Source organism: Lepeophtheirus salmonis, chromosome 1 (assembly GCF_016086655.4).
Source record: "Lepeophtheirus salmonis chromosome 1, UVic_Lsal_1.4, whole genome shotgun sequence".
In the NCBI taxonomy this organism is placed as follows: Eukaryota; Metazoa; Arthropoda; class Copepoda; order Siphonostomatoida; family Caligidae; genus Lepeophtheirus; species Lepeophtheirus salmonis.
The window spans coordinates 33,097,018-33,121,840 of NC_052131.2; the positions used below are offsets into that span (position 1 = coordinate 33,097,018).

A 24,823-nucleotide genomic window follows, 5' to 3' on the forward strand; every position below is an offset into this window, starting at 1 on the left:
TTGAACGAAAAATGTGAGGTTGTGAGAGTGCTTTTACATTTTGAAACTCGAAATGTGTAATTAGAAGACTTGTCTTGTCATCATTTAGAGGTATCATGCCTAGCTATATTTCTTTCTCTTTTCGTTAGCTCTCTCTCCCTCTCTCTCTCTCTTTGCTTAATTGTCTGTCTCTTTCTGCTCTGAGGTGAACAATATATATTTTAGGATGATACACTAGGAAGTGTTGGTCTCTCTTTTCTTTCTTTCTTTCTAATTTCTGTAGCTGCTATCTAGCTAGATGAAATATGATCGAATGGAAAGAAGGAGAAAGAGGTTGAATTTAAGGCAAGAAGGAATAATAATGAGCTGACTTTGTATAATCTATGAATTGCAGAGTGTCTGTTCCTGGGTTTGTCTATCTTTCCCCCCCCCCTCTTTCTCTCTCTCCCTTCCTCCCTCCCTCCCTCCCTCTTGGAGCTAGAGAGTAGCTGTGGCTTATTCTGTGATTGCTGCTGGAAGTAGCAGCATTTATTCTAGCTATGTGTGTTAGCTGTTATTGTATCGGCCCTCTCTGGGTCGACTTTAGAATTCTTGTCTCTTGCAAGTTGCTCCCCGTTTACACTTGGCTCTTGGACCTGGATTCAGTATTCTCAATCATTAATCAATCAGTGATTATTGAGGGGCTCCCTGGATGGAATCAGGAGTTTAGAAAGAGAGAGGAGGTGCAGGACTGACTGAGTGAGTGAGTGAGTGAGTGAGCTTGCTCCTTTCTTGGATAGGAGATTCTTGATACTACTTGATACTTGAAGAGAGGGAGCGGAAGAGTAGGTGACGTAGACTCGTTTTTGTGGAGTGAGTGAGGATGACTCGAGTGGGTGCCCTATGGATCGGAGGCCTGGAGCCTTACATGGATGAGACGTTTTTGAACGGCGCCATGATGACCCTTGGGCAGGACGGGATAGTGAGTATCAAAGTTATGAATAATCGCTATACAGGGCAACCTGCGGGCTACGGATTCATCAACTTTGAGTCGGATCAAAAAGCCATTTATGTGATGCATCGCTTGGGAGGAAAAGTCATTCCCAACAGTAATCCTCCCGTTCGATTTAAGCTTAATCACAATTCCACTCGCCTCCAAGCGGGAGAAATTGACACCTCCGTCTGGGTTGGAGATCTGACTCCGGAGGTGGATGACTTCCATCTCTATCAGTTCTTTACTGCGAGATATAGTTCTGTTAGATGTGCTAAAGTCGTTTTAGACGAGGCCGGCACGTCCAAGGGATATGGATTCGTTCGATTCGGATTGGAGACGGAGCAACAGCATGCACTCGCCAATATGACAGGAGAACATGGTCTAGGCTCTAAGCCCATCAAAGTGTCCATGGCAAACCAAAAGAATCGCCGTATTCCAGATAACAGCACTCCTTGGGGTCCTCCTCCACCCGAGTCGGCTCCATCTAATAATAATGAGGCATGGCCCACTTCTCCCCCCGCCGTTGCTGCTCCTTGGCCACCCAATTCAAACACTTCTAACATGCCGCCGCCTCCCGCTCCTCATACACCCGACTATAATCTATACCAATACTATCAGTACGCCCAGCAATTTAATCAACAACAATATGCGGCCGCTTGGACCGCATGGCAACAACAGCAGCAGCAACAACAGTAGTAGTAAATCCAGTAGAAAATGTGCTTTCACACACCAACAACAACATCATCTCTGTACACAATACGTATATATATAATGCATAATGACCATAATAACTTTGGTGCTCTTCTCACAACAACAGCGTTTCTCTTCTTCATGATTTCACTCACTAGCATTGACATTGTACATAAACTCACCTACATATTTCATCATAAAGACCTTTTTAAATTCAAGCAAATACCTAATCTCAACAGACCCCTTCCCCCCATTCCCCACCCTTCATTTCTTAATCTACTTCTTCTCTTCTATGTGTCCTTTTTTTTTTCTTTTTTAAAGCATTAAAGTTTAACTTTTTTTTATTTTCTTCTTATAAGAAATATTAGTTGCTTTACAACTTTCATTTTATTACAAGAGAGCAAAAACAAACAAAAAATATTTTTAAATAGAAATAATAATCGTTATACATAGGTATATGTATATCATTCAGTTGAGAGAAAAATAAAAAAGTTCTTACAAATTTTGATTTTTTTTTTTCTAAGATTTTATTGCATGAATTATTATATATATATATATATATATGTAGTTTTCTCAATATACTCATTTTCTTTTAAGAGTTTTCCTTTTCATATGAAAGGCAGTCAAGTCACTACATAATTAGTACTAATTAATAATAACCCAATGAAAAGGAAGCATTTAATTATTCATGGTGAACAAAGAGCCTTGCTCCTTCTGAGTTTCTCCTCTTCCTCCTTTGATCCGGAGCGATGATTATTATATAACTTATAAGTAGACCATCATAATGGTTGCCTTCTTTTGTCGTTTCCCCTTCTTTTAACAAATATTCATGGAGCTAGTTGATAAATATTATAATTATACACAGATAGACAAACCTCCAAGTCAGTAAGACGGAGAGAATGTTTTAAGAAAAAAAGGAACCTGGTGGTTTGTTCGTAGTAAACCTTGTTATTCATTACTGTCAAAAGTAGCTGCTACACCAATCAAACAACAAAACAAACAGAAAGTAATATGTCTTGGTTCTTTATGTTGTCAGAATTACTATGATTTTTAATATATATATATATATTCTTTTTTTTTTAAATTTTTTTGTTAAGAAAAACCACACGTTACATTAATACTAGTTTCATAAACAGATACATAGATATATGATAGCATTTATATATGATAATTGTGCATATAGCTTTGTTTGTTTGCTAAAAGAAGCCCCTTTAAATAATAATATTGCTAAAATAATTTATTGATTTGTCAAATCGCATTGAAAATTATTTATTATTTTTTTAAACAAAAATTTCAACCCAATTACTATAATTAATTTTGTCAACAATGTTCATGTTTGTTTCAAATATATTTATATTTAATATATAATAATAGTAAGGCTCACAAAAAAAACCCAATATTTTATTCAAAAACCATTGATATATTATTAATAAATAAATATTAAATATGAAGTGAAGAATTATAATATTATGTAAAAAATGTTACTTATTAATATGATTATAACATATTTCTGTTAAATTATAATAATTGTTGTTTTCATTCAGATAATACATACACATACACATACATTACAATTCAAAATTACAAAAAATAAGGCTATTGTGAACTCTTAGCGTCATCATCTTTGTAGTTGTTTAATTTTTCTTACTTTTTTTTCTATTTCTTTTACTTTTAATTGATATGATTATTCTATTTCTTAACTTTATATATATATATATATGCATACACCTTACACACCATAAAACACTGTATAAAACCATATTTTATTTATTTAAAAAAATAATGATTTTAAAGCAAGTTCTCCCTTCTTTTTATATCAAGAAACATCGTTTACATACTCACTGATTTTCTGTACTGAGAAACCACAGACAATAATGTATATATAGACGAGAAAGGAAGGAGGAAGGAAGGGCTAGAGAGATAAAGAGGAAGAGACTCGGAAGTGGTAATATATCAATAAATATTAAACCCTTAATATATCCTCTCCAATCTCCTCCCTATCCCCCTACCTCCCTCGTTCTCGAAGCTTAATCAACTATAAAAAAATATTATGATTAATTATAATTACTATTATTATTACAATTTAATATTGTACGTACGTACATACATATATATATATATCAACAATAAAGCACATGTTTTTTTCAATTATATTAGGTTGTCCAAATATTTATTTCCTCAATACAACCGACAGTGAATTCAGTTATATCGTTGTAGTCGTCGTCAAGATACATTATTAATTAATTATAATTAAACTTTTAGCGTTCAAGTGTCCCGTTCGGGATACTTAAATGTCTAAAAAGGATAAGCCTATCTTAATAACCGTATAAATTATTCAGCATTAATTTAATCCAATGATAAACTAGAAAATCTCAGGAGTACTTTGAACTATTTAAGGTGTGGCTTTTGTTGTTCGTTAGTCATAACTCATATACACGCATAATAGGAGTCGAGGACTCGGCAGGGGCGTCCGCAGGTTTCTTTTTTTTTGGGGGGGGGGGATAATTTTTTCCCCATAGAAGGGATATTTAAAAATTTCTCCATTTTTTTTTCTGCTCTGATTTAAAAAAAAATTGAATTTAGTGGTTGGCCTTCCTACATTTTTAGATAAGGAGCTAATATTTTTTAAATTACACTTGAATATATATATGTAAATGGACTTATTGAAAGTGATGTAATTAAATTATAAATTTGCATTTGAAAAAAGAAGAGTCCCGGACTGCATATAAGACAGCAGTCCCACAAAGTATTTAAGTCTCAGACGGGAATTTTTGGCCTTTAGTGTTAACATTCTTATACATTATAAACACAACTTTGATTATTTTTCTTTGCTGTATTTTGAGACATTCTTTACTAAGTTCTTATTGTTCATCAGGTCCCAACTATAACTTTTTACTCTCATTGTAAAACTGACCAAAAGGTTGAATTCTCAAAACATACTAAAAGCTACATTGAATTCGATGGTGACAATGATTATATCGATCCCCATTTCCTCCCAGACTTAGATGACGAAGAAAAACTATCGAAACATTAAAGTTCGTTAAAATCAATATATAGAAAATTATTTTATTGGCCTTTTTAGGTTATAAAACTAAAGTAGGGCCTCAAGGTTTTCTTGAAAATATCGAAGAAAACAATCCTTTTTTTCGAAACAATAAATCGTCAAGAAGCTTTAATCTCTAACCATTCTTGGTTAGAAAAAAGACATATCGCTACCATCTCTTCAACCTTGTACATATGAAGCTCAAATCATTCGCACACCATACGACTATTTCGTACAATTTTTCACGGAAAACTTATTTGAACATATAGTATTCGAAACTAATATTTACGCTCTACAAAATTCTGTCAAAACATCATTTTCATCTGATATATCTGAGAGCTGAAAAAATTAATTAGAATACTCCTCCTAATGCGAGCAATTGAGTTGAGTTGAAAAGGCGAATACTGGAACACTTACCTAAAATGGTAACAAGTAGTCGAAATTGTGCCATCTAAAAGGTTTAAACGTCTACGATCATTCATCTATTTCAATGACAGCAAAAATGCCCAAGAAGATGACAGATTTTCTTCAATATAAAAACAATTTCTGAAATTAAAGGCTACTCCTAAATCTGTTGATATAGTTATGGTTGCATACAAGGGAACAAGAACCGGCAATCTCAGAAAGACAATACATGAGCCTAAAATCGTTCCGCCTCGAAATTTTGTAAAACTCTTCAAAAAAAAAAAAAAATCTGCACCGAAAATAGGGGGAAGAACTAAGTTACCAAGCCAGGAAAACTGTTTCAATTCAACAAAATTACATTTACCATTATTTGTTCAAAAGAAGGAAACTCGCAAAAATTGTTCTTCTAAAAACGAAATTCATCGGTCTATATGGATGTGCAAAATTGCATTGTTTGTTAGATAGTCACAACTGCTTCAAAAAATTCCACAATTATCAGCAGTGTAAAAAACCAATGTTAATATTTTTCTTTGTTTTTATTATAAAAATAATAAATATATATAGAAATTACATTATATTTAAGTTTGAGACTCATTAATATAACTTACAATACTGGTATAGTAAAATATTGAGTCATCACTAATTTTTCAAGTCCTCGAATAATTTTGTCCACAATAGGCAGAGTCCCAACCTGGATTAACGTAATTTACGGTAACACAGACGAGGAGCCCGTTCGGGATACTTACATTTCTACTGATATTCTGGGTAAAAATAAAATAAGTAAAAAACAGTATAAATAATTATTTTTTAAATTATTTATATTTCGATCTTAAGGATTAATAGGGGTCAACCGACTGCTCAATCTTTTTGAACGGCGTGGCGTGACAGTCTCAAAATGGACGAGATCTTCTTGGACTTTGTCGATAGGATTGATACCAGAATTATTGGTAAATGAACTTAATCTTCTAGAAGAACGTCTTTTTGGAGTTGTTAATGTAGTTTTTGGTGTATGTACCCCTCATCCTCTATTGAGCTGACGCATATTTTGGGCAAGTCGGTACTTTCATCTAGTGAGCAAATTGATCGTCGAGCAGATGATGATACCTTCATGACCGAGTTCATTAAAATCGATTTTCTCAAGTAGGATGACGTACTAGAACGTGGTGTAATGCAATTCATTTTTGAATTTTTGGAGATGGGTTAGTTTTAATAGCCTCTTTGACTGGACTCGAAACTTGGAAAAATCCACCGTCAAAGTTCTTACATTCTTCATCTTTCAAGTACGATGCATTACAAGGACTACTACTAATTATACTGCTCGTTATTTCGTTCTTCATCTGAGACCTTTTAGCCTTTAGCATGGCCATCAGTCCACTCGATGCCTTTGCTTTATTGGTTTTAGGGGGTATTAACTTTTTGAGGGCTTTTGGGCTTTTTTTAATGGTTGGCTCAACCACCTTTTCTTTTGACTTCCAGTTGTTGGCCTTGAGTACTGAAATTTTTTCAAATTCATCATAAATTCCTTCAATTTGGTAGAGGATCATGTCCCAAAATCCCCTTAAATCCTCAGTATTTGTTTCCTTTTCTCCTCTTCCAAATTCACAATTGTCAACCAGGTTTGAAAATTGTTGTAAACGGCCTTTTTTACTTATTATTAGTCTAGCTTTACCCACAGTCGCAGATAGTCGTCCCTTTAATTCCTCACCAGGTGCTTCCACATTTTCCCAAACATCGGATAATGATATTAATTTATCCACATTGTCAGCATAAAGTTTTCTAAAAATAGTTACATCCTTCTTCATACATGGGACCTCATTGTGATCAACTACTCCCAACTCATCTTCCAAAGACTTTCCGCTCAGCCTGGCATGATCAATTTCGCGAAATATATTATCAAAAGGAGAAGTCAACTTTGAAGGTAGGCCCTTTTTTAGCACGGCGAATATCGCTTGAAGTTCCCCTTTTGAAACAAATATCAGTTCTCAGTGCGTCTATAAGAGGAGAGATAGAGGATCTACGGTGTCGACGTGAGGATGGAGTGGAGGGATATGGAGCTTTGAAGAGGTCAATTCCTTCTTCCTTCTCTTCTGCTAGAGTCGGAAGAGGAGGTTTAAATGGAGTTTTATTAATGGGAGGCCGCTCGATTCGTACATGATTAACAATGTTTTCCTTCTGAGGAGGCGTTTCCATGGAAATGTCATTGGTTAGACAATCCGCAGTTTCCTTAGAGGAGGGTGATATGGAGAGGTGATCCTCTTGTGATGATTTCTTTAAGGATTGTGACCCTATGTTGCTTTTGAATGTGAAGGACTTTGGAATCTCTTGATTAAAGGAATATGGCTTATGATGTACGGCTCCCACTTTAAAGACAGGCTTTTTCCCCTTAGCGTCTGTTGCCTTCTTTTCTTGCTTACGGAGTCTGTACTCCGCTAAGCGATTCAGCATTTCCGTTTCTTCATCCTCCTTACATTTGCCCCTAGAGGAGCACTTTCCCTTTCCCTTTCCCTTGGACAATATCTGAAATCAATCAAATTAAGTATTAAAGCGACAATTTGAAATGTGTCTCAATAACTACTAATAAGTACTGAATAAGGAAATGACGTACTCTAATTGATGGACAACTCATTTCATCCTTGCTTTCAATCATTTCTCCTCCTCCCCCAATTCCTCGAAGTAGATGCAGTTTGCTATTTCTCTTTTCCTTGGCTTCTCTTTTTTTCGCATCTCGTAACTTCTTCACTTGTCTATTCCCTTTAGCCTTGTACAAGACTGATCGCTGATTCACTTTTTCCCCTGGATCAGGGGACCCACGACGAGGGCGCCGAAGAAAATGGGATACATCCATTTCCAGATTACAATAATGTCAATCCCTACGATTTTCCCTGCCTCTTTGCCTTGAATTTGAAAATTATATTTGCTCTCCACAGGTCCGACAGAAGGAAGTAAATTAACTGAAATACAACTAAGAAATATAACGAAATTAATGTTCTTTCAAATAAAAGGAGCCAAATTTTTATTCAGGGTGACAAATGATCCAAATATAGCCCAACTGGTCAACTAAATAAATATTAATCCATAATCAATTAAATAATTATCTGAATATAATAAATAACTATGAAAAAATAGACTAAACTATTCTCCATACCCAATGGAATATTTAAAGATATCCTTATTTATCTGAATTGTCGTAAAAGGGGAAGGTAGTGGCCGGCTATGTTTAGGATGAGAAAAGTGGAGCTGATGAAGCGATGAATCAAACGAGTTTAGCAACTGTAGCGGGGAATTTAATTTTTAATCATTCACGAAATTGATCACTCACTCCAAATGAAGTATCAATTGGTTTGGGCCAAAGTAGAACCTTGGCCCTTTTGGCCCGCAATAGCACATAAGATATCCAAGAGTTCCTCCTACCGTGTGACTTTCGTGGACAAGACCTGGTCTGAAGATGACGTTAGCGTTAGCCTCCTTGTTCCTTTCGACCAAAGTGCTCAAGAGTTGAGTTTCGAAGACTCGGATTTGGAATGGGCGGTGAAGAAAGGACTTGAATTGCTTGAGTCTACTGAGGCGGAGCGTCAACACTTTGTGGACTCCTTTAAATATCCCACAAGAAAGAGAAAGACTACGACGACTTGTACAAGTCTTTGTCCCAAAGTCTCGTTGTCCTCTTCATCTACCTGCGAAAAGACACAGTCATCCATCTCAGAGTATGAAAGAATACGCTTGGAAAACATCCAAGAGCGGAAAAGACTCTTCAAATCTCTTCAATTCAAGCCCATTGTACCTACTCTAATTAAAACCTCAAATCCACCCAAAAAAAGGAGTGGGTTTGAATTTGACCTGAAGAGAAGAAAGTCTTTCAGATCCATCCCTAGAAAAATCGAAGCCATCCAACTTCCCTTGAAGAGGAGAAAGTCTCTTCGACCAAGGAAATCAACCGTAAACTACAATGACGTTGAATCAGACAACATCGATCTTGAACACCATGAAGGAATGAGAACTAATAAAAGAAGCTCAAAGGACCTCTCGGACGATGATGAGATAGGAAGTGAAGAAGAGTTTCACGTTCCTTCCAAAAGGTCCTTCATCTCCAGATCTTCTCTACCCCCTCCTAAACGAATATTTCCGAATGAAGTGACTAGAGAAATCCTGGGTAACATTGCTGTTCGCTCTGCAAACAAAATTTATGATCAAATGTCGGGTTCGACATGTCATCAATGCAGACAAAAAACATTGGACACTGTGAGTTCAAGGTCTAAAGACGAATCATTTGCTTTCTTCATTTTATATTTTATATTATTTAGTTTTTATAATTATATCATTTTAGTTTTAATGAGACACTAGAATTTTTTATTTATTAGTATTATAAAACGGATCCCTCAATGCCCACATACACTAACTCCTTTATCTACATACAATTTTTACATTTTCTGACCTTTTTGTTCTTTTATTACATGAAAGAAGACATCCTGTCGCTCGAAATCTTGTGTTGGAGTACGTGGTCAGTTTTGTGGAATCTGTTTGAAAAATCGATACGGGGAACTTGTAGAAGAAGCCCTCTTAGATCCTAATTGGAAATGCCCCGTTTGCTTAGGGATTTGTAATTGCTCGGTGTGTCGTAATCAAAATGGAAAAGGTGCCACTGGTGCTCTTACTCGTATATCTCTCATCAAAGGATTTAAGTCAGTGAAACATTACCTCCAATCTCTGTCTTAATTCTTATTTTTGAATTTACTGTGCCCATTAATTAACTTATACATTAACAGAAAATCATTTTTTGGGTTAACAATGTAATTTTACATACTTATGGATTGTAATGATGTTTTTTTTAATATTTTTTTACAATATTTAATAAATCGACTAGCAAATCAATTGAATGGATCCTGTGTCAGTACCCAGAAGTAAGAGTCTATTCATGGAGAGAAACTTCAAAGACGTGAGGTTCCCCTTGATAATATCCGACTTGAGTTTGTTTGAAATAAAAGGAGAGTCTGGGGAAGTTCCATGACGAACTCCTATTCGATTAGCGGTTGAGCCAGTAATTATGTCCTCTGTGTCTCCTTGGAAGGATGTGCAGATGCAATGAATGGGCTCTTGTGGGCCCGGAAGTGTTCCTTGGAGTTTAACATCCTTGTCCCATACGTTAACGCTTTGATCAAGGGAGGTGCTAACAAATTTGGAACCAGAATTAAGAGGAGCCAAAACCAAGATTTCTCCATCATGCCCCTAGAAATATATATATATATATTGAAAAATATAATTTAAAAATTTGGCGCACTTGAAATGAACCAATGAATGAATAGATTAAAATCCCAATCGGCCATTCATTAATTCAATGGACCTATTATTATCCGAGGGAATGTTTAGTAAGAGCAAGAGGTATGGCGGGGTTTCCCGAAAGACACGGAGTATAGGATTAACCTGCGATCGCATTTGCAGCCGCTTTCCTCTGATAGTAGAAAATGGGGAATCTTGGGAGGTGTCCGTTGACTCAGTAGTACGGACACTCAACGCAAGCAAAGGGTCTGTTTATGAGATTTTCCATGTACTTGAAGGGATTCTAGTCGTGAGTAAAATAGGAACGAATGTTTATCGCTGGAATGGATTTCAACACTTAAGAACAGTATTGGGCTTCTTAAAGGTTATTGGCCGAGATCTTATTGGAATTGACACCAAAATGAACAATGTTAAGAAATCGGAACTCTCCAATCTGGTAGAAAAGAGTAAGAAGAAGTCATCCATGATTGGAGTTAAAAATGAGGAATGTATTGAGGTTGAGCATGTTGACATTTCCATGGAGTTTCATCTGGATGGGACAGTTACTTTTCTTCCTCCCCCTAATGTTTTAGAATTTAACGGGTCAGAGGACCCCATAGGAATTGATTCGATTGGAAACTACACTGAAGATGACGACGACAATAATAACATTCACATCCTTGAGGCTTGTCAACAATTTGTAATGATATTTCTCCTTGCTCCATATCCCAAAATTATCACATTGGAGTATGCAGCCAAAATCATTTATGGAATGCATCTTAATCTACAAGGAGTTCAAAGTAGAACTCGTAGACTTTGCGACATGGCTAATGTTCTCATTTCTCTACCTATCCCGTTTATAGAAAAAGTTCAAGTTGCAGGTCCATCTGGAAGACGAACAGCATTTAAATATACTGGACCAATTATTCATGACATGACTGTGGATCCCTTAGAAATTATGAAACTTCCAGACTACAGAAGAAAGCATCTACTCTTTAGTACAGGGAAAAAAATGCTGAATATTCCAGAGAGACCGGAAAAACTGAGTGGTACTGTTACCCTTCGAAGATGTATAGTTCAAGATGAAATGGGTAATGAATACTCAGCGACTCAGCCGAATAATGGCTTAGATTTAGATCGTCTAGCTGTTGAGTATTGGACTAACCTAACACTTGAAGATACAATTGAAATAGAAAAACACAGAATCCGCTTTCCCGCCATTCATCCCATTAGAAAAAGGACAATATATAAAAATCAAAAGGGAAATGAAGTCGATTTGGATCTTTTCATTTATCCCAAGTCAGTTGTAGAAATGTAAATAGATTTTTATGGATTTTATGACGGATAATTAATTAAAAGATATGCATGAATATAATATAGCTATTAATTTGGAAAAAGAAAATTAAAAACGATGTGATTAAAAATGAATAAATAATAATAAATATTTATTACGTTAAAATATATTCATAGCTACTTTTTTTTTTACCTTTCGAGTATGTCGTATTTTCCCAGTTCGAAGATCCAAATTTGATATATATCCTGAAGAATGGCCAATTGTTGCTGTATATCCATCTGATTGGATACACATACATTTAATTAAACCAGATGATCCAACGCAAACTTTAAGATCTGTAGTTACTTTGCTCCTTACATCCACTAATGCACACGAAGATAAACTTTGGTTTATTAGCATAACTATTAATTTATTATGATTACCTAAATGTATGAGTGAATCGAGAGTTGCAGCAAGTAGAGTTGTCGAAGGAGAAGGTAAATTTAATACACTGGCTACGTTCTGTATCCCATTAAATTGATGTATGGATGACCCTACAAATGGGTCCCATATGTGAATCGTTGAGTCACAGCTAGCAACATAGCTGTTATTTTCCAAATAAGTAACAGAGAAAACAGATTTCTTATGTAAGGTGTACGTCCATTGAGGTACAACTAAACTGGTCTCATCATTCTGACTCCTTAATGACCAGACCTTGACAGTTTTATCTCGACTTCCCGAAAGAAATGAGTTTTCGTTGTCAAGAACGTGAAGGGATTTGACAGGAGCAGAATGACCATTAAATCCTTGGAGGCGAATTTGTTTCAAGGTAAACTTGTTTTCTGGACGTCCTAATTCGTGTTCCCAATAGGCTAGCCAGTTCCCTCTAAGATGTCGACTTGTATTGGGTGACTCACGAGTAATCATAGATCTAACAAAGTCATTCATTCGACTATCAAACTCACCAACGTAGGTCGATAACTTGTTTCCAAGACTAGCTGGAGAATCTGACTCTTCACTTAACTGTACACAAGAAGGAATACGTAAATGTGTAAAGTTTATTGGTTTTAACATGAGATAATTTTGGACGGAATAGCATAAGCTTTTGATAAATTCTATGTTATAAACATTAGAATCTAAGTGCACTTTCCCCATTAAATGATAGAATCCAACGTATCCAGTGTAAGCTACTTCTGGAGTCATAACATAGTCTAATTCCTCAGTAGCAATATCTTTCAAGTTAGCTGGAGAGTGAGATTTACTATTTTTTTCAAATGATGAAAAGAAGGAAGTGCAGAGAGGAGTTAAATGCCCTCTTGACATTTCTTCACCAATCCGAAGTCCTATTAAGTAAATAACATCGAGAATACGAAAGGCTAAAAGACGTCTAACTTCGATTCCACCAGGAAAAAGTATTAACTTAGATGTAAGTAATTGTAAAGCAGGAAATAAAACACAAGTTAATAAAGTGTCCTGTAATTCTGACATAATGACAGAGTCTGACAAAAAGGGTATTATATAATGAATCAGTGCCATGACTCCAAGGACCCCTCCCTCCATATTACTATTTAATCGCGTTTTGCAATTTTCTATAAGGTCTTTGGCATAGGGAATATACTGAAGAAGTATCATCTGTTCACCATAGAGATCAGCAATAGCTCCAAGGCTATCTAAAACATTTTCTGCATTTGAATCTCCCTTCGTCTTAAAGTTACTAATACGACTTTTGCGATCATTAAATGAAACGCGTTCTGCACATTCTGGACCCATGAAACAAAGGTTTAGCATTTTCAAGAGATTTCGGGTTAGATATCTTGCACTTAGAACCGGTCCCAACCGATGAGCAAGCCAAACGATACTCTCACTAGCAACTTGACTAATATTTCCTTCCTTAGTATCATCTAATACTTCAGATCCGTCATCATTCTCATATTCCTTAAGTACATCATCAAGATTGTAATTTGAAGGGACTCTTAATTCTTCTTCTGAATAAATAGGAACTTCATATTTCTCTTCATCTCCTCTCTCTGATCCATCATCAGAGCAACTTCGATTGGCAATTATATCTATTGCAAACATTTCTCCTTCCACGGATTCTTCCTTATCTAACCCTCCTGGCACACTCCCTCCAATCCCTTCCTCTTCTATATCCTTCCAATTTTCTTGAAGTCTCTTTTTAAAATCATTATGTCTGAAATCTTTATACCCTCCAACGGCCTCAATGACATATGATATGAAATATTCCAAAAAGTTTTTCGTACCCAAACGAAGTACCAAACTGAGCAGAAAGGTTCTATGATAGAGCTTTAAATGCTTTGATGTATGCGAACTTGATTCAAAAATATTGATGAGAGGCTCAAGAAAATTTTTCAGAGATTCTGAAGGTCCGAGTGCCTTACCAAGTGGATCAAAAAGGTACCAGGATGATAGAATAGTTGTATTTGAATCCTTAAATAGTTTTTGAATTGTTGGGAGGAAAATATCTAACTCTTCTTTTTTAAGTTGATCCAACAAAGGAATTATGTTAGAGGCCACTAATTTCACCTGGAATGCACAAAAGTTATAATTAAGTACAAATAATTAAATTAGGGTCCCTAATAAATTAAGGAACCGAAATGTATCATCTAACCTTAATTTGATGAATATCATCTATATTAGAGACACATTGAACTTGATTCTGAGCAATGAATTCATCAATGATTGAAATATTCTCAGACGTTTCTGTGAAAATCTTAAAATGAGGAGAAAAGGGCAATTCAGATGAAATAAAAGGAATAAGTAATTGCTTTGCTGAGGGGGAAGGAGACCCATAACTTTGGTTCACAGTTGGATAAATATCACTCTCATTTAAATTAAATTTCCCATGATTTAAAAGAGTGACAACTGCATTTCTTATGTTCAAGGGAATATAATTAAGCTCATTCTTGATAATATACTTGGCTATTGAATATCGAGACTCTAAAGAAGGACTTTGTCCAAGGCATGAGAATTTTTTATAACAAAATAGTTCCAATATGAGAACTCCTAAATTTTGCATATCTCGAACGTTTCTCCGATGCTGAAGAAGAGAAAGAGACTCTTCAGCAGGAACTTGAGCAGGCAAAGCTTTTGAGTTGTCTGAATCAAGGGCCCTCACATATGACTTTGCTGAGAAGGCAAAGTTTGACTCAATTTCCGTAAGAGCAGCAATTGGATCATAATCGTTCGGAAGTTGAATTTTTTTCCTACAGGATAAATCGTCCACTTTTAGAGGATCATCTGGAGAATACTCCCCTCCCTGATTATAATTGTTAAAACTCAGAAAAATATCCATCAGTGGAGGATTTGAGCTAAAATAAGTACTTTTAGAATTATGAAGAACAGATTCCCTCATGGGATGAGGAGAGTTAAAAAGTTGAATTACACCACTATCTCTTAAGTCTGTATGCTCATCAGCTAAATGAAGACATACATTTTTGGCACGAACTGCAGCGGAACCAGTAAGTTTATAACCAAATGTTAAGTCTATCCAGTGATGCAGTCTTTCTGAAACGTATGAGCTCTCCAAGGATTCCATGTGCCACTCAATGAATTCTTCAGGACTGGAGGTCCATGGCGGCAATTCCAAGTCCTCCAAATCATCATGAACACTTTTAAACAATCCTGGGGCTGTATAAAATTCTGGAATGCACTCATCGGGAGTCCATTCCTGAAGACGTTGAATTGATGAAGGATATTCATGTGGGACCCATCGGGAACGAACGTACTTGCAAAGAACTGTCTTTGATGTTACTCTTGCTCTATATACATAGTATGTAATTTCACTCAATAGATCAGATACATGATGAGGTGCACGGATTTGTTTTTTAGAGGAAAATGACTCTTCTTCTAATGGAGCCTCATTCAGTAGACAATTGTAAGTGAGATCTAATTGCTGATCTCCTTTATTTAAGCGAAATTTTGACTTGGTCAAATCTCTCCATCCTCCAGTAGGAGAAGTAAAATCACGCACCCAAGGTAAAATTGGGTAGTAATTGGGATTATGTCTGTTACGTCCACATAGATTATTGAGAATCATGAGATACTCAAAATTGGATATCTTTCCCTTCATCCACTCATTTAATGCAGTGTTTAAGGGTTTTGATAATTTAGTTAATTCTTTTGACTTTGAGGTAACATATGTCCTTTGAGGTGATGGGATCAAGTTAGCATCAATAGAAGACCTAATATCAATTCGAAAGGTACTGTCCATGACGATGTCTTTCAATCGTAGATCTCCCGTGGATAGACCTGTAAAACAATAAATTATATTAATTAAGCATACATGTGTATAGTCACATACATATGACCATGAGACCTTGCCTTGATCATGTATCACTGCAATACGTCGAATAATTTGATACAGAATGAAAAGCGTTCTAAGGGGTGTCAAAATTGAATTAGAAAAGTTGAATACACAGTAAAGGTTATATCGTTTGTAAGGTTGAAAGAGAATGAATTCATCATTTGTGATTATAAGTCTATGAGCAGAGGAAAAGAATGGATCATTAGATCCATTATTATATCGAATGTCATTCGAATGATTAATCACAACAGGAGCGTAGAGTCGTTTCAAAATGGTAAATAAAACCAAATCCTGAGACAAAGGGTGTCTCTTTTCAAGCGAAGAAGGGCTCATGTTCTGTCCACTTCTATAATTATAGATTTTTTTCCAATTATCTCTATTGATCCTGTTATGAACATATCGCAAATGATCAGGAAAGGCGAGGGATTCCTCAGGGTAATATTTTAGATCAGGAAGGGGAATGACCTCCTTCGAGCTACGAGAATAATTTTCAAAGTTAAGGAGAATCCAATCATTGGATGGAGTTTGAGCTTCTCTCAAGTAACACTCAATTTCATCATTGGTTTTGGATTTCATTTCAACAAAGTCCTTATTCAAATCTCCTTCCTGCCACCAGATCCGATTTACAAGGACTATTCCATCATCTCGTCGGTAGCAAGAAGGTATTTTAGTTGCTATAAAGTCCTTCATTTCACTTCTTAATTAGTATGTAGATATATAAATTATAATTAATCATTATACATAATGACTAATGAGAGATAATGTATTTATCTCAGATAAATATAGAAAAATTAAATTGATAAAGATGTCAAACACCCACGACTACATATTCTGAATCATAAATCATCTACAGAAGAGCTTCTAAAATATTCTTAACACAATTTGAACAGAGACTCGAATGAGAAAGCTCCACAGAACCTCGATAAAAATATTTCATGCAAACTTATCTTAGTTAAACTTAATATACATAAATATAAAGTCAATCAGTTTTATTTCATTTTAAATCATTACAAAAAAAAAAAAAAAAAAAAATCATTATGAAACATCAATGCTCATCTGACCAATTATAATTCATCACTTTGGTTGCATGGTTTGTTTAAGAAGCTCATCCCATTGATCCAAACTCATTTCTTTAGCCCAAGAAGGCGTGGCCCCTTCGGGAAGTCGTACATTTGCCATGACATTCATGATAGTAGTGGCTTTTTCGTCATCTACGACTATATCATTCGACGATGAAGAGACTCCATTCCAAAGTATTAGTTGTGAGGAAGAGTCATTCGTGGAATCAGCAGATTCTTGTGTGTTTAGTGCAGCTTCTTCTTGTTGAGGAAGAAGTTCATAGCCTCCATTCTCAAACTGATCTTCCTCCTCATCTTCATCAGATGACCAGGATCCTGAGCAAATTATATTCTCAGGAGTATCAAATTCCCTAAGAGCACAATTTTCCAGAGTCATAACAGCAGCAATTACAGGCTAAAAAATAGACTCATCGAATTTAAGACATAGAGCCGAGATTGCGCAGTAAAAAGAAGGGAAGTTGTGAAAGAGTCGGGCGCGCTTTAACTAGGAAACAACATTGACATTGTTACTGGCCATAGTTACCCATTCTTTGTCAAGTGTAAGGCTCTTTCTCAAGAGGATCCATATTCTCGTGAACCATACACGTTTAAAACCCGTTATCATTATAAATTGAGTGGCAGAAACACATGATTCAAAATTCTGGAATAATTACAAATTATGTATTTAACAAATAAAATTAAAATTTCAAAATTAAAGAGTATCATCATAAATAATAAAAATTAAATTAACTATTTATATTAGAAACGATTATCTTGAACTCGACGTTTTTTCCCAGGATGATCTCCATGATCCCCATGTCCTCCCCTTCCCCCTCGATTACCATGATAACCACCCCTTTGATTAAACTGATTGTCGTAACCTTGGTTATAATGATTTTGACTGTCATAATCCTGGTTGTAATGTCCTTGACCAACGCGATTGTCGTACCCCTGGCTATATTGCCCCTGGCCACCACGGTTGTCATAGCTCTGGTTATATTGCCCCTGCTCCCCACGGTTCTCATACCCTTGGTTATATTGTCCCTGGGTACCACGATTGCTATAACTCTGGTTATATTGCACCTGGCCACTACGGTCATAACTCTGGCTATATTGGCCCTGACCACCACGATTATGGTAGCCTTTGTTGTTAAGATTATTCTGACCTCGATTGTCTTGAGACTTTTGTCCTCTTCCTCTATTTTGATAGCCTCCTCTACCTCTATTATTTTGTTGCCATGACGGAACCTCTGGAGGCGGTGCCTCAGACTCTCTTGGCCTTCCACCACGATCTGGAACTCTTCCCATTTTGACTTTAGCAAACGATGAATCCGAGCTGGCTTTATTCTTGGATGAACTCAGTTTCTCAAACCTAAGAGAGGATTGAGAAGCAGCGAGAAGATCCCCAAGGCTCACATTTGGCCTTGTAATCAAATCTCTTTTGAGCATGCCATAGGTTTCTTCGACAGTAATCTTCTTTTTATCATCCAAACGGTTAGACCAGGTAAAGGACTGAATGGTGGAGTCAAGTCTTGCGAGAAGCATGACCCATCGAATGGAATATTCCTCATTCAATTCCTTTTTCAATTCGTTCAAGTAGCCCCATTGATCGGGACTGAGTTTCTGAGAGATGATGGGTATGTTGCCAGGAGAGATGGGCAAAGCCTTATTCAGAGTTTCATGGAGTTTATTGAAGAAAAGAGAGGGAGAGAGATGGGATGGAGGTCGGGAGAGACTCAAAGCAAGACAAGAACTTTTGAGGAGGCCTTTGAGGGTCTCCATCTCATCCTTATCAGAAATTTCGTTCTCTGCCATACACTGAAATGAGCTGAGGCGCAGACATTTCATTTCCTCTACAATCCAGAAAAGAAGATCCAACTTTATTTCAGGGCTCAAGCTCTTGAGCTCCAATGGAATATCGAATTCCTGGAGAAAGGCCTGCACTTCAGAGGTCCAAATATTAACATCATGAGTGGTTTGAATTGAGTTTTGAGCGCCAAGAGAAGGAACAAGATATGTATTGATGAGATTCGACAACAGTTTGATGTAATGTTGGTGATTGGAAGAATTCGAAATTGACTTTTTAAGAATGACAGAGCCCGTTTCTGAGACTTTGAGATCCACAGAGAGAAACGAGGAAAGCTGATCCACTTTAGCATCCATGATGGTCTGGTTGAGTCCTAAGTGAGTGCTGTGCTTCGCAATTTCAAGTGCAATCTTCTTTTATGCTGAATGTTGAGTGTAGAACGCACGTACTACTAATAAACACGCAACCTTCAGTTCCTCTGGGCCGATCCCTTTGAATGTATAGCATACCTTAGGTACTTAAAGCCTGTTCCCTTCTACTCATATATCCCAAGAATAAAGATAGAGATCTAAGGAGGAATACCTTGTTCAGAATAGCTACTCTATGGATTTTCTAACCCATATGGTATATATGTAATATCAATATGAATTATGTACACTATATAAATTCTAATATATTTGTAAAGGTTGAGTGTTTACGTGAAAGTGAGGTCTTATTTCCGACCAGTTACTCTCATCTTGAATTGAAATTCTCTTGTTTGTTCATAGTCATTTCATTTTTTTTGTGAGCTGCTGACTGAGTGGACCTGAGCTGATTAATAATTGTATCTTGTAGGAGTTGACTTGGAATAGATAAGTCATAAAAGTAGATCGGGAGCCCATCCTTCTGCTAAAACATGAGTGATTGAATCTGAAAATGACAATTTATAATTTGTATATATTTCACGAAAATGGTACTTTACTCTATTACCAGGAATGGCATCGACGGAAGCATACAGAAATGTCCAGAGAGGAAGTATGTTATGACTTATAATCCAATCAAGGATTCATGAATTCAATTAATATCAATATTGCACTTTTATTTATCTCTAGGAAGGCAAACTTCTCTATGGTATGATATTTTCCATGAAATCTTTCGTAAATAAACTCAGCCCCAGCGATTTAAAGGACGGATTTCAATCCTTCAAAACATCCAAATACCGTCTAAATTTCTACGAGACTGCATCGAGTGTCAAGTTCATCTTAAATACCGACACTTCCGTTACATATTCTCTCGTTAAAGACTTACTCAAGGCTGTTTACGCCCAGGTGTTTGTTGAATACGCAGTTAAGAATCCCTTATACAAGCCAGGGGACCCCATTTTGAGTTTGCTCTTCAAGAACAAGTGTGATCATTTTATAAAGGCATCATCTTTCTATAAATAAACCAATCAATCACTTCTCACAATGTATGTTCACGAAATAATGAGTATGATGCATGGCTTTGGAGACGCTCGAAAACCCAACTCTGAGACTGCAGTCCTAATTGAGGAAATTGTGAGAGGACAAATGTATCAGCTACTCAAAAAAGCTATTGAAGTCTACCAACTTTCCAGGGGAGGAGGAGAGTCAGGGTTAATTAACGTAACTATAAGCGTGGATGAGTTGCTTTTTCTCATGCGAAAGTCCCCGATTCGTGTTCAAAGACTCATTAAATATCTATCTGTCAGAGACGCTGTTTCTACCTTAGAAGAATCAGAGGACTCTGTTGCTGGAGATTTGGGATCCAAAAGAGCTAAAAAGTGTAAAGATTTTCTTGAGCGAATTGATACAGATGGTACTTTAACAGATGCTGTTGAGCAGAAACTTGTAGATGACGTTAGAACCTCAAGACTCCATAGACTGGATCTCCTTTCTAGAGATCTAGATGAGCGTAAATATGCAGAATTTACCAAGGCAAGACAGTCCAATTTTCGAGGCCCAAAATTTCCAATAAAATTCCACCAATGGATCACAAGAGAAATGAGTGAAGACATTAAAATAACAAAGTTTGGGCTGGAAATACTCTCGTACCTCTCCTATGAAACTGTTGGACAGTTAGTTGACCTTGCTTTGTTATTTAGATGTGAAAGATCAAATGAATCGGATCCTGTTGCCAGGCAAATGACACCTCTTAGCATAAATCCTCAATTCCCAATGGTTCAAATTAAAAAGAACACAACTAATAATAACTCTGCCGAGCCTTCCACCCCTGGAGGAGACTCCAAGGTAGATGATTCTGCTTTGCAGCCATGGGAGGTTCTTCAAGTAATCCAAAGGCTACATCATCGCATTCAACCCCTTGAATGGTATCACCGAGGGGAAAAAAGAGCTGTTTCATGTCCTCTTTTTGTTGTGTAATTTAGTTCACAATTTTTTTATTTTGATATTTATTTAGATGTACTAAAACGTCATCTTATATTTTCCATCTTTTTCTCTCTCCCTGTCCATATATATCGTTATTTACATGACATGCTTAAGGAATCTAAATGAATTATTCAAATAAAACAGTCTTGCATATGTAGATTAACTTCACAAATATATTTGCAACAGTATTAATCATGATTCTAAAGAATCAATCAATTTGTATCTTCCTCCAACTCTTATAATATCTATCAGACAAACATAAAAAAATATAAACAATGGTGACAGTTTTTGTTGATATTGTGTGAATAAAAAATAATAGTAATAATTATTTAGTTTTGAAAAGTCCATTCAAGAATTTTCTATAGTGTAGAGAGATGGATTGTAGTTATAACAGATATGCTGCACATATATATAAAGATTATAAATATTTGAAAATCGATTGAATTCCTTGAGATACTTTCTCAACAGAGGTTCTCCTTTGGAGGCCCGTTAATTTATCCTTGACGTCAAGTGTAGAGGCATAGTCAACATTGTCCTTTGAATAAGAAATTATGGTTCCAAGGGCAACCAGAGCACGAAAAATTGCTTCAGGATCACTCAATCCTTCTAAAAACAAAAGTACTAGACTAGTGAGTACTTGCACCTGCCCTTCCTCGTCACCTTTTAAGGCTACCGATAAATTAAGCATGACAGTAGACATAGCGATCTCGACGTTCTTATTATCAGCAGGGAAAACAGAATTTACACGTGTAACAACAGACTCCCTGTATTTCATTACCTCCTTGAGACCGCTAGTTGTGCTGAACAGGTTGCAAATGGTTCTAAGAGCAAGCATTCGATTGTTCGGGGGAGATCCTGTCTCTATGTTTGTAAGTAGGACTGAGAGGACTGTGCTCACTATAGTAGGAGCTAGAAGGATATTTTGAGTGGACTCCTTGAGAACAGAAAGTCTAAGTAAATCTAATCCCGGAAATAGATTATCCATAGGCCACTTGAGGATTTTAATAAGAACATCAATATCGCTCTGAGTTGCACAGTCTTGGGATATAAAATCAGGCAATTTCCACAATTCCTCCTGAGATAGTTGATGCTCTGGCTCAGATATATCATTAAACTCTTTTAGTTTTTTCAACATAGGAGAAATCTTGGGCGGAGAAGCAAATTGAAGAAATTCTATTTGAGGGAAATAAGGATTGGGTGTTCCTCCTGATAGGGAGGTGGTATAAGCTGAAGCCCCAGTGAGCGGATCACCAGAGAAACCACCTCTGCTATTGGTTGTACTTAAGTTATCACAAGTATTGTATGAGGACCCTCCAGTAAAGGGATCCGCGCTCCTAGAACCTCCTTCACCAAGAGTTACAGTCTTGGCATTTTTAATAATGAAATTTGCGATTTCTTGAAGGTAAACTTGAGGAAGTAAATTCTTATTTATAAACCCCTGAGCTACAACCCATGGATCTTGATCGGCGTTAAAGGGTAGTTTGATAATTCTAGGAGGATCATCAAGATCAATGTCAAAGACATAGTCATACTCTTTTCCCTCATAGATCTGTTTATTGCTCTCGGGAGCACCTACTACATCCCCAATTTTTGTCCATTGAGCAGCCACTTGAGACCAAGAATAGACAGATACACATTTACCATCTCGCACCATCTTGGTAACACCGTCTTTAGTTCCCGGTTGAAGTAGAGACTCTTTCCCAGGAATATCACTCATTTTCATATTACCTAAATGAGTTTGATTTGCTAGTTTCTGTTGAGCAATTACCTCTTCAAATTCTTTCTGAACCTCAAGAGAAGCTTGTCGAGAAGGATCTGATGAAAAAATCCAAATATTTCCATCAGAGCTACCAGCTGCAACATCTCCATTATGGAGTACATTGATACACCAAATGGACTGAGCAGGAATTCTAAGAGTCTGTTTCACCTGAATGATAAGGATATTGAAATGAATGAATATTTAGATATTTAAATAAAATTGGATATACTCACTGAGCCATCCTTCCATAGACGAACGGTTCTATCCTCTCCAGAGGAAACAAATTCAAAGTCAGAGGAGTAGCCGGAAAATAAGCTATAAATGTAATGTTCATGACCATGAAAAACCTTGAGACATTCTCCGTTCAGATTCCATTTTCTAATGGTTGCATCATTTGAGCCGGACAGAAACTCCGAGTTATTCAAGGCAATCACAGCTCTGATGCAGTCTGTGTGGCCTTGAAGTGTTTTTAAACACACTCCTGTCTTCCAGAGCTTCAAGGTCTTATCTGCTGAACCAGAGACGACAATTCCAGATTCGGGAAACACAGAAACAGCCCATACAGCTGCAGAGTGGCCCTCTAATACATTAGTGCATTTATCTCCAGCCCAGATCCGAACTGTTGAATCCCATGAACCAGACAAAATCGTTCCAAACTTAGAGGGAAATATGCAAGAAATGGACTGCTGATGTCCTTCCAGTATCGTGATGGGTGCTTCTTGCCCATCTTTGTAGATACGGATGATCCCATCATTGCAGCCCACGACAATGAACCCATCACCCGTGAGAGCCAAACTAGATAAAAATCAGTGCATTGTAAATTTATTTGGATATTATTAATGCACATTATCCAATAATACCTGGATACGTATTTGGAAAGGGTTGTGACTTTTGATGGATTTCCTTCAAGACTCCATCGGAGAACACTCTTATCTCGAGATCCAGAGTAAATTACTCCTTCTGATGTTGAGATCAGAGCTCTCACATCATTGGAATGCCCTTGAAATGACTTGGATAATTTATACATCTCAACTGCCCAGCCTCTAATCTTTAAGGGTGTAAGATCAAACACAACAACTACCAAAAAGTCACAACTACACACACACTCACAGTGAGTCGCCGATCATGACGTCATTAATACATCCTTCTAATATTACTTGTATTTGTATGCATGTATACTTGCACAAGCTATAACATATTCAATTTCACAATGTTATTTTTAATGTTTCGTACAATCATTTTAAGTAATTAAGGACTGTAAATTCCTCATTTAAACGTTTAGTCTTAGTGTTATGTTGTATACAACTTGCACACGGCATGGTTATTTATTTATTTCCCATATGCCGTACATATATGTATCAATATTGTCATTGATAAATATAATATTAATTTGTCAACGGTCCATTGATACTAGAACGAAGCCGGACTCGAGTCTGACTTTTGTGCTTCTTATGAAGAGTACATAATCTAATGAACTTTTATTCTCAAAATTATTTAGAGTTAAATTCAATCATAGATTGTCATTTGACATTTCATCCTCAACTTATTGATTAATACTTATTAATGATCACATTCTATCTTCCCTAGGGAAGACGGATAGCTAGCTTCTACATTAAGAAACGAAATGAACGTTGTTGGAGTTCATTCAAAAATACATAATGAATGCAGCAGAGTACTCAGATCTCGTTTTTCGATGAATTGAATTGAACTCAAGGGCTAGTGATGAAACGGTTTAAAATTACAATTTTGTCTTTTATTAATAATAGCCTATTATAATAATTTATTATTTATACAGAGTTTAACTGAATATATTTATATATATAAGGGCGATTGGCGTACGTATGGTTTTCTTGGTAGTTTTTTCCTTATTCTGCT

At 36.3% G+C, this 24,823-nt stretch overlaps 10 protein-coding genes across 12 annotated transcripts; 5 read left to right on the forward strand and 5 right to left on the reverse strand.

Annotated features, from left to right (window-relative positions):
• Positions 1-201: 201 nt before the first annotated feature.
• LOC121125053 (tRNA selenocysteine 1-associated protein 1) lies at positions 202-3,793 on the forward strand. Its single transcript, XM_040720159.2, has one exon. It carries the CDS (start codon positions 842-844, stop codon positions 1,646-1,648), a length of 807 nt encoding a protein of 268 aa, XP_040576093.1. The 5' UTR covers positions 202-841; the 3' UTR covers positions 1,649-3,793.
• A 1,814-nt stretch (positions 3,794-5,607) lies between these two features.
• Positions 5,608-8,058, reverse strand: LOC121125131 (uncharacterized). The gene is made up of 2 exons (XM_040720261.2): positions 7,696-8,058; positions 5,608-7,607 (listed from the first exon to the last, which is right to left on the reverse strand). The coding sequence occupies exons 1-2, from the start codon at positions 7,933-7,935 to the stop codon at positions 6,984-6,986; spliced, it is 864 nt and encodes a 287-aa protein (XP_040576195.2). The 5' UTR covers positions 7,936-8,058; the 3' UTR covers positions 5,608-6,983.
• LOC139904697 (disks large-associated protein 5-like) lies at positions 6,090-7,072 on the reverse strand. The gene has a single exon (XM_071891393.1). It carries the CDS (start codon positions 6,890-6,892, stop codon positions 6,266-6,268), a length of 627 nt encoding a protein of 208 aa, XP_071747494.1. The 5' UTR covers positions 6,893-7,072; the 3' UTR covers positions 6,090-6,265.
• A 252-nt stretch (positions 8,059-8,310) lies between the features above and the next one.
• LOC121125108 (uncharacterized) lies at positions 8,311-11,806 on the forward strand. 2 transcript variants are annotated; one of them, XM_040720227.2, is made up of 2 exons: positions 8,311-9,329; positions 9,552-11,806. In XM_040720227.2, the coding sequence occupies exons 1-2, from the start codon at positions 8,415-8,417 to the stop codon at positions 9,801-9,803; spliced, it is 1,167 nt and encodes a 388-aa protein (XP_040576161.1). In that variant the 5' UTR covers positions 8,311-8,414; the 3' UTR covers positions 9,804-11,806. The 2 variants fall into 2 exon arrangements, with proteins under 2 accessions (XP_040576161.1, XP_040576151.1); XM_040720217.2 differs by having other exon boundaries at positions 8,321-9,329; positions 9,549-11,806.
• On the reverse strand, positions 9,858-16,890 carry Wdr81 (WD repeat domain 81). 2 transcript variants are annotated; one of them, XM_040707668.2, is made up of 5 exons: positions 15,958-16,890; positions 14,246-15,885; positions 12,060-14,160; positions 11,830-11,999; positions 9,858-10,313 (listed from the first exon to the last, which is right to left on the reverse strand). In XM_040707668.2, exons 1-5 carry the CDS (start codon positions 16,628-16,630, stop codon positions 9,948-9,950), a joined length of 4,950 nt encoding a protein of 1,649 aa, XP_040563602.2. In that variant the 5' UTR covers positions 16,631-16,890; the 3' UTR covers positions 9,858-9,947. The 2 variants fall into 2 exon arrangements, with proteins under 2 accessions (XP_040563602.2, XP_071747454.1); XM_071891353.1 differs by having other exon boundaries at positions 15,938-16,836.
• Positions 10,423-11,806, forward strand: LOC121125103 (transcription factor E2F8-like). Its single transcript, XM_040720205.2, has one exon. It carries the CDS (start codon positions 10,423-10,425, stop codon positions 11,659-11,661), a length of 1,239 nt encoding a protein of 412 aa, XP_040576139.1. The 3' UTR covers positions 11,662-11,806.
• Positions 16,891-16,914: 24 nt separating the features above from the next.
• Positions 16,915-19,262, reverse strand: LOC139904745 (protein FAM98A-like). The gene is made up of 2 exons (XM_071891369.1): positions 17,750-19,262; positions 16,915-17,659 (listed from the first exon to the last, which is right to left on the reverse strand). Exon 1 carries the CDS (start codon positions 19,159-19,161, stop codon positions 17,758-17,760), a length of 1,404 nt encoding a protein of 467 aa, XP_071747470.1. The 5' UTR covers positions 19,162-19,262; the 3' UTR covers positions 16,915-17,659; positions 17,750-17,757.
• A 458-nt stretch (positions 19,263-19,720) lies between these two features.
• Positions 19,721-20,229, forward strand: Bet5 (blocked early in transport 5). Its single transcript, XM_040707762.1, has 2 exons — positions 19,721-19,819; positions 19,897-20,229. Exons 1-2 carry the CDS (start codon positions 19,721-19,723, stop codon positions 20,227-20,229), a joined length of 432 nt encoding a protein of 143 aa, XP_040563696.1.
• On the forward strand, positions 19,975-21,361 carry LOC121125122 (transcription initiation protein SPT3 homolog). The gene has a single exon (XM_071891385.1). The coding sequence runs from the start codon at positions 20,251-20,253 to the stop codon at positions 21,181-21,183; it is 933 nt and encodes a 310-aa protein (XP_071747486.1). The 5' UTR covers positions 19,975-20,250; the 3' UTR covers positions 21,184-21,361.
• Positions 21,345-24,659, reverse strand: Plap (phospholipase A2 activator protein). The gene is made up of 3 exons (XM_040720194.2): positions 23,809-24,659; positions 23,182-23,743; positions 21,345-23,116 (listed from the first exon to the last, which is right to left on the reverse strand). The coding sequence occupies exons 1-3, from the start codon at positions 23,973-23,975 to the stop codon at positions 21,608-21,610; spliced, it is 2,238 nt and encodes a 745-aa protein (XP_040576128.1). The 5' UTR covers positions 23,976-24,659; the 3' UTR covers positions 21,345-21,607.
• Positions 24,660-24,823: the final 164 nt, after the last annotated feature.